This window comes from Lepidothrix coronata, unplaced genomic scaffold (assembly GCF_001604755.1).
Source record: "Lepidothrix coronata isolate B3197 unplaced genomic scaffold, Lepidothrix_coronata-1.0 Scaffold246, whole genome shotgun sequence".
In the NCBI taxonomy this organism is placed as follows: Eukaryota; Metazoa; Chordata; class Aves; order Passeriformes; family Pipridae; genus Lepidothrix; species Lepidothrix coronata.
In genome coordinates this window covers 341,071-349,381 of record NW_016690426.1, presented here as the reverse complement: position 1 = coordinate 349,381, position 8,311 = coordinate 341,071, and the positions used below count along the sequence as shown (strand labels likewise).

Sequence of the window (8,311 nt, the reverse complement as noted above, 5' to 3'; positions counted from 1 at the left end):
TCCATCAGTCAGTGAACCACCAGCCCGTAGGAATACAGAATCATGGAATGGTTTGGGGTGGAAGGACCGTAAAGCCCATCCAGCCCCACCCCTGCCATGGGCAGGGACACCTTCCACTAGCCCAGGTTGCTCCAAGCCCTGTTCGACCTGGCCTTGGACACTTCCAGGGATCCAGGGGCAGCCACAGCTTCTCTGGGCAGCCTGTGCCAGGGCCTCCCCACCCTCACAGCCAAGAATTTCTTCCCAATCTCCCATCTAACCCTGCCCTCTGGCAGTGGGAAGCCATTCCCCCTTTTTCTGTCACTACAAGCCCTTGCCCAGAGTGTCTCTCCACCTTTCTTGTAGCCCCTTCAGGTACCAGGAGGCCACAATCAGGTCACGCCGAAACTTCTCTTTTCCAAAGAGGAGAATTTTGGGTCTCTGGGGATAAGTGCTTTGGTTCTGCACTGCAGTTTGTGAAGCCACATGCATGAAATGCACTTAAATCTCTGTTCCTGCTTCAGGAAAAACAGAGGCCATCATCAAGAACTTCAGCCCACACTACCGACGCCAGTACGCCGTGGCCTTCTGCAGGCACGTGCAGGAGGAGCTGGAGCAGCACCGGCATTCCCAGTCCTGCTTCCTGAAAACCAAGGTAGGAAGGCTCTGCTGCGTGGAATAATTAACACATTAGCTACTTAAATCGCACCTTTAGAAGTTGTAAGGTGTGAAAAGTGTGAGCTGGAAGTTTGTCGGGCACTGCCTGCACTGGGTTTCCTTGTTCTTCCCTGCATTCAGTGCCCTCAAGGAGAGGTAAGAGTGGCACAGATACTCAAAGCTTCTAAAAATCAACCCAGAGCATGTTTTTAAAGTTATCTAAATGTTTCTACACAGACAAGCACAGTGTTCTTTCGGCTTCTTATATTGGATAGTTGAAAACATAATAAATGTGCATCTGTGGCATTTTACAGATGTGTTTTCTTATCTATAACGCAAGTTCACACAATAGTTTGCACATGGAGATGTTGGATTTGGTTCAGTTAGGTTTGAGGTGCAGGTTTCAAGTTGTACTTTTGAAAATTCATGTTTGTTTTGGTCTTGTTTAGTTGTTTTATTGTAGTGTGAGGAAATCTGTGGCACAAGTTCCTGGTACAGAGTTGGCCAATTGGGCAAAACTATTTTCTTCCTGCTGACTGCAAGGTTCTGCAAAATCTAGGGACACAGATCACACATTCAGGGAAGAGGAAAACATAATTAATCCTTTCATCCACAGCTCAGGGTTCCATGAGGAAGATGGCAATAATTCCCTCTGTGGAATGAGCTACAGGAAGCTGTTTTTTATTAGAGGAGAGACAAAAAGAGAGACAAAAGTCTCTTTATTTGAGGAAAATGCAGCCTTCAATGTTAAGAAGATACAAATCTAAATTTTCTGGCCATATGGGCAATCATGAATTTCCAATGCTTTGGAAGCGAGTCGGGTAAAGCACTGAGGTGAGATGTAAGAGGAGGGATGATGGAAGAGGTGGGATAATAGAAGAGCTGTGTTTCTCAGGAAGATATGTATCAGTTACTAGAGCACAGATGCAAAAGTGCTACAGAGAAATGAGAAACAACTTACTATTTTATAATAAAACTCTTTGCTGCATCAATGAAATGTTTTTAGGACATAGTGGAAAATGGGAGTTCGTGAACTACAGGTCATTTTGCAGCGGGTTGGAATGAGGTGATCTTTTAGGTCCCTTTCCACCCAAACCATTCCAGGATTCTAAGGTCTTGCATTCAGCACACCAACTGAAAGAATCACATCTCTGTCTCAGAAATCTGGCAGTATTTTTGGAAGGCAGAGCTCTTCTGCTTCCTCCTCAGCTCAGGCTACAAGAATTTGCTTATGTATGTAGTATCTGCCCAAATCAGAGGGATGTTTGTGACTCCAAAGAGCATTTGAAGGCTCCAGAGCTCTCGTAGCAGCCTTCTGGAAATGTAGGAATAAAAGCTTCCAACTGGCCAGGGGTCCAGAGCAGCCTCAGAGCTCACAGAGTGTCTTTGCAGCCCCCAGGGGAAGCGGGGACGGTCTTGTACGAGGCAGAGCTGCTGCATTTCGCGGAGGATCTGAAGAAGTGGAAGGACAGATATGTCGTTATCAGAAATGACTACACTGTGGATTGCTTTGAGACCAAGGAGGTAAGTGCTTCTTCCTTGGATGTTCTGGTCCATTCCCAAATAAACTGGTGCCAGGTGGAGTTGCTGCTGCCTCTCCTTCAGCAGTACTGGATGAAGCCTTGTCCTCGTCCCAGTGGCTCCAGCCTTGCCAAGGGGATGGCTGAGGGTAAAACCTTGGCAATATATGTTTGCAAGAACTAGCGAATCATTCTGACAGCACTTTGAACCTTCCTCTGCCTGTCCCAGAACACTTCTTGTCTGTGTGTCACTGTAATGCATCCCTCTGCTCCTGCAGTTGGATTTTAAGTAGCAGTTGTGTTACTTAAAAGTAGTAGTGGCCTCAGGTTGACTACAGGGAAGTTTTTCATTTGGCCACAGTCAAACTAGTCCTGGCTGACATATCAAACAAAGAGGGCTCAGGAGAAAATCCCATCCTTTTCCCTCCCTTCTGTCCCTGACTCTTCCTCATGGCAGAGAAGCTCTAAGAGGGTATTTTCAAACATGTTTTTTATATTTAACTGTGTTTTAGATTTGACATGTCTAGGGAACATATCCAGAATTCAGCCTGATAAAAAGATTTTCCCTTTTGGGAATACCCCCATGCATTAAAATCATAGAATATCCTGAGTTGGAAGGGACCCACAAGGATCATGGAGAACAACTCCTGGCTTTGTCAATGAGTTGTGTATTTTATGTTTTCCCTCTCCTTAAATCTCTGTTTCATGATACTCCCTCTTTCTTGATTTTCCAGGCCTACCAGAAAGGAGCCAGCCCTAAATATCACGTTGTTCCTGCAGGAGGCAAAGTGCTGACTTCAGAAGAAGATTACAATTTGCTGTCTGATAAACATTTTCCAGATCCTGTGGGTAAGCCCTGAGTTGCCAAAACCCAGGCTCTGTTCCTTATTCTGTTCTCTCTTCTGGGAAGGCTTTCAGGCTCCACATTAAAACAGGGCAGCAGAAGATGCCCACAGCCCTTTTCCCAAGTCAGAGAACAGCTCCAGGGTGGATGAACACAGAAGGTGCTCTAAGCTGACATTCAGAGAAATGCAGGCTCCCTTTCTTCCCATCATCCCAGCACAAAGCCATGGAAGCTGTGCAGAAGCAGGGCAGGAACCACACCACCATTGTTCCCGGGCTTTGTTAATATTCCTGGTTTATTTGTTTCCATTTTTAGATGCCAGCTGCCTGTGTTGACTCACAGCTGATAATGAGTCCCACAGAGAGGGCAGGAAGGTTGCTGCTGGTGCTGCTGCTGAGTTTGTTGTTTCTGGGATGGGAACTGCTGTGGTCCTGCCTGCCCCCACTGCACAAAGACAGAGAAAATTCAGGCTGTCAGGGAGCAGATCTCATGTGGCAGAGTCAGATTTGGACAATGGAATGCCACGTAATGAAAGGGATGAGGGTACCATGAAGACAAGGATGTATTTTTTAAGTCCTGTCTCATCCTACTTAAAGTTACGACTGTTGGGAGGTGCCCCCTTACACCCTTTCCCAAGGCATGGGGTGGTCAGAGGGGCTTGGGGGTGTCCTCTGTGTGTCACCACAGCTCAGTAGCAGTTGGGATTGAGAAACATGGAGCATCCTGAGGCTGTTTGTGGGCTTCCCATGGCTCTCCCTTCAAAAAAAGAGGGCCTCAGTTAGACTTTTATGCCCCCTTTCCCTTTCTCTGTGATGCTGAAGACCCTCTGAGGTGACCCTCCTGTGTCTGGGCTCTCAAAGCACAGCAGTGACCCAGGATGGGGTTTGGTCACCCCTAAATGTGTTGTGCAGCAGCTCCTGTGCACAGGGACTCACAGAAACTCAGGGCAGGTGGGAACTGGAGGTACTTGGTGCTTTCTTTGCTTCACCCCCAAGGGCTCGAAGGGACAGTTCTTAAGTGCAGGTGTGTTTGGAAACCCTGGAGCCAAGGGAAGCACTGCTGTTCCAACATGGTTTAATGCAGTTCCTACATGGAAGTCCATATGCTCCTATATGGTCTCTGTGGCAGAGACCAGAGCTGCCCACACTGACTTGCTCACTTGCCATGAAAACCATTTCCCCAGCAGCTGCAATCCAGTGAAATAATTTCTTTGGAATTTTCCCACGACTGTGTAGTTTTTGGCCACCTTGGACACACAGCAAGAGGCTGCCATGTTGCTGTGGTGTAAGGTGGCGAGGTGTTTGGTGCCTGCTGAGTGTGCCCATCCCGGCCGTGTCCCCCTGCCCTCCATGTCCAAATGCTTGGATTGGGAAGCAGACTTGATTTTTTCCTGTCTCATGCTTCCCTCTAGCAAAGGTCTAGAGATGAGCCAACCACCCCAAGAAATGGGCAGCTTTCCAGGGGGGTGTGTTTTTGTGCAGGGTCGAGTGAGAAGGAGGTGAGTCCAGCCTTTGTGCAGCTCCCCAAGGAGTTCCCGGTGTTCCTGTGGCAGCCCTTTGCCCGGCACAGCTACTTCTGCTTCCCGGAGCCCGGAGCCCAGAGGGAGTTCAGCGCCGTGCTGGGGGACTGTGTGAGACACTCCAACCACGGTGAGTGCACCCCGAGGGACAAGTCAGTGTAACCCTGCTTCCTGCTCTGCTGGGAGCACAGCTGGGGGGTTTGGGGTGCAGCGAAGTGAGCTTGGCTAGACAACATGGGAATTGCTCGCTCTGTCAGTCCATCTAAATCCAGTATGAGGATACAAAATTATAAGAGATGTTTACTAAAAGTGGCACAGGACACCCTCCCTGTGTTTGCAAGCTTGACAAATTCATCCCAGATCCAGAATCATAAATCATAAAATCACAGAATGCCCTGAGTTGGAGGGAACACACAGAGATCATCGAGTCCATCTCATGGCCCTGTACAGGATACCCCAACAGTCCCACCATGTGCCATATGGGAGAGCAGGTTGTAAGTGTGGAGGGAGTGTAGTCTCCCAGGACATTTCCGTGGTGTTGTATCACTTGTGATCCAACGCTTGGCCTTTCTGCAGGTGTTTGATGGCAGGTCAAGCCCCATCCATGGTTAAACCATGGAACTAGTTTGTGAATGGTGTGTAAGACACAGTATGGGTTGTTTGCACAAAGAGAAATTTTAAATCTCACTTTCTGAGTATGTTAGACTAGAGAAATTAAAAAAAACCAAACCAAACTTGTGGCTTGCTAGGGTTATAAAAACCTTGCTCCCATGAAATTGGATGAGTTGGATCCTTCAGAAAAAGAAATGCTTTTCAGCTGCCCTGGTTCCCCCACCTGTCTCCAGGCTCCACCATGCCTTTAGTGTCACTTTTGAGTTCCATCTGCTCTTGCTGCCCTTGGTGGGAGATGGGAACACTCAGAAACTTCTCCAGCAATCTCAGCTCCTTGGGCCCGAAGCCTGTGCTTGTAGAGGAATGAGCTGTGATGCAGTGTGTGAACAGCCCCTGGTACTTACAGAAGTGGCTCCCAGTGGATGTTTTTTAGCTGTCACTTTAGTGTCCTGGCCATCAGCTTCACCCCATTCCCTCAGACAGCTGTCTCCCACTGTCCTCCACGGATCCTTCTCGGCTGCCATCTCTTCTCCCTTGTCTCCACTGCCAGAGGCATTCCTGGTCTCCTTCAGGACTCCATTCCCATGATGAAAACACACAGGACTGCGTTTCTGGGTAGTTTCTTAAGATGTGTGTGGTCTCAGGGGTGGTTGGTGGCAGGGGCTTCTTCCCAGGATTCCTGGTCCCCACCCTCACACTCTGTACTCCCCCTCCCCAGCTCCTTTCCAGCCCTGCTGGAGGTGGTGAGACAGTGTGTCCTCCTGGCTCTGGGAGCCTCCCAGAGCAAGCAGCTCCAGATACCATTTCCTGGCTGGATGAACAGAGGCTGGAGGCAGCAGTGTGAAAGGAACAGGCCTTCACTTGGCACCTCCAAGTAGCTTGAGCCTCAGTGAATATTCTCTGTGGAGCTGCTGGAGGAACCCGAGGCCAAAGCCTGACTCTGTGGCTTTCAGTTCTGGTGAGCCTGGTTTTAGCTGTGGCAGTTGTACGGGATGAAAGTCCTCTGGACTTGGTTCCTCATCAACGCTTGGTAAAGAGATGGAAACACAATCATTTTCCTGGCACTCCATGACTTGAAGCCTGTTCATTAGGTCTTTGGTTGGGGTTTTTCATTTCTCTTCTGGAGCAAAGTGTAACAGGCTTGACAAAGCTTTTGGCAGCCTGGGTTTTTTCATAAAGTTCAGCACATCACTCTAGGGGACAATCCTGAATTGGCAAAAGCTGGGTTTAGATGACCTAATAGGTCCTTTCCATCTCCAAAGCCTGCAAGTCTGCACTTTATTATATTTCATATGGCTCAGCTATTGCTCATTTGTGCATCTGTTCCAGGATTTATCCCTCTCAGCTTTTCCTGTGGTCAAGTTTTGATCTGACAGAAGATGCTTAGTGACACCCCAGTGCCTTCCTCAAGGCTCATCCTCTCTGCCTCAGTATTTCCGCCCAACAGGGTGATTAATAGAAAAAGACAGTCTGGATTAGGACCTACTGTTACACCAGGAAAAGGGTTTTAACAGCTGACAAGGAAACAGGAGCCCATATTTTCTGGATTTCTTGGAGTTATATCATCTCCTGGAGACTTAGGTGCTGCAAGTGGAAAAATGATCACAGACAAGCACCCCAGTAACCTGAACTGTGCCCTGGGAGTGAACTTCTTTTTCCAAGGTCTTCATATTGATTTATATTCATTCTCACATGACTGAAAAACATGACTTTATTAATACTTTTTAAAGGCTTATTTGCAAAGAATTCTGCTGACCAAAAATGGGTGTGTGAACGATCTGACAAAGTTACAGGCACGTGCACCAGTACTGGGGGTAGTGAGGATTGTGATGTAAACTTTGGCTGTATGTTTTATTTAATAAACTTGAAAAGAAAGCAGAAATGTGAAAAACCCTTCGAGTTCAATTGTGGAATGTGATTTAGTGGGATAAAGAGCACCAGCCAAGGCAGCACTCACCCCACGTCTTCTGAAAGAGAGTTCACTTTTGCCAGGGGAGATTTGGCAAGGGCAGGACAAAGACAGATGTAATGTCTGATCAGAAGTTGCCTTTCTGTCCTTGCTGTAATCTGCCCCTCCTGGAAAGGAACGAATCCCCCTGGGCTTTAGGCAGGGCCTTGGAGGAGTTTTGGGCCTTGGAGTGTGTTTTCCCCCGGGAAGCAGAGTCGGCCCCGCTGTCCCACCCAGCAGAGCTGGAGTGACCCAGCGTGTGGTCCTGCTCTGGGAGCCGCCCTGGCATTCAGCTCTTCCCTCTCTTTGGAGTCCCTCTGGTACAAATAACCAGCCCAGCCTGTATTTCTGGGATTTCTGGTCAGAACAAAAGCCTTTGGATTCACGGAGCACCGCTTGGAAATGGGATTCAGATGTATGGGTGGCACGTTTTCCTGTCATTCCCCTCCCAGTGCTCCTGCTGTGTTTGTACTCATTGATGGGGGCTTGGCAGTTTGAGGAGACAATGATTTCCTTTATTATTGATCGAATATGTGGATCAAAGGCTTTTAAATCTGTGATTAAGGGCTAATTAATGAAAACACAAGTGCCCAGGGAGCGGCAGAGGAACCCCAGAAAACTGATGGGCACCAGGACCCGGCCCGGCTGCCCCGGCACTCAGAGAGGGCTGGATAGAGGGGAACTGCTTCCAGGGAGCCTGTTCTTCCCACATGTCCCTGGAGGACAGACCTCCATCAGTGTAGGATTTTATGTAATGCTTAGGTTTAAAACTCCTCAGATTTTTAAAGAGGCTGTGCTTGGTTTGAGGTGGAGTGTGGAGGAAACGAATTACTCCCAGGTGAGATGTGGTGGCAGCATGGGATTTATTGCTTTGCCTTATCTCCATGATCTCTCCACTTTCATCCACAGCCTGGACTTATTTGGTTGCCTCTTGCTCCTCATTTTCTCAGTGAAACGTTGAGAACTGCACTCCTCAAATTTTGGGGGAAATTGGCTGCTGAAATGGCCACCTGACCTGCACTGGGGATGCTCCGGCAGTCCAAAATGGCAATATTGAGGGAAAGGCTTAAAATATTCACAGTGCTCCAGTACTCCCCATTCTCCATTATGTTTGTATGCCCTGAAAATCAGACTGAAGTTTCTTCAGAGCCTTTATTTAATTATTTGGTTTTTAGGAAGTCCTCTCGTTTTCTGCATGTGTTTCACTTCGTATTTCCTGCTAAAAAGGAAGA

At 48.0% G+C, this 8,311-nt stretch overlaps 1 protein-coding gene across 1 annotated transcript in view; it reads left to right on the top strand.

Moving 5' to 3' along the window:
- Positions 1-8,311, top strand: part of FAM129A (family with sequence similarity 129 member A) — a 58,665-nt gene that overhangs the window by 26,975 nt on the left and 23,379 nt on the right. Inside the window, exons 2-5 of the mRNA XM_017834942.1 lie at positions 504-634; positions 2,029-2,160; positions 2,891-3,005; positions 4,482-4,649. Coding sequence (XP_017690431.1) covers positions 504-634; positions 2,029-2,160; positions 2,891-3,005; positions 4,482-4,649 — 546 coding nt within the window. The remainder of the gene's footprint in view (positions 1-503; positions 635-2,028; positions 2,161-2,890; positions 3,006-4,481; positions 4,650-8,311) is intronic.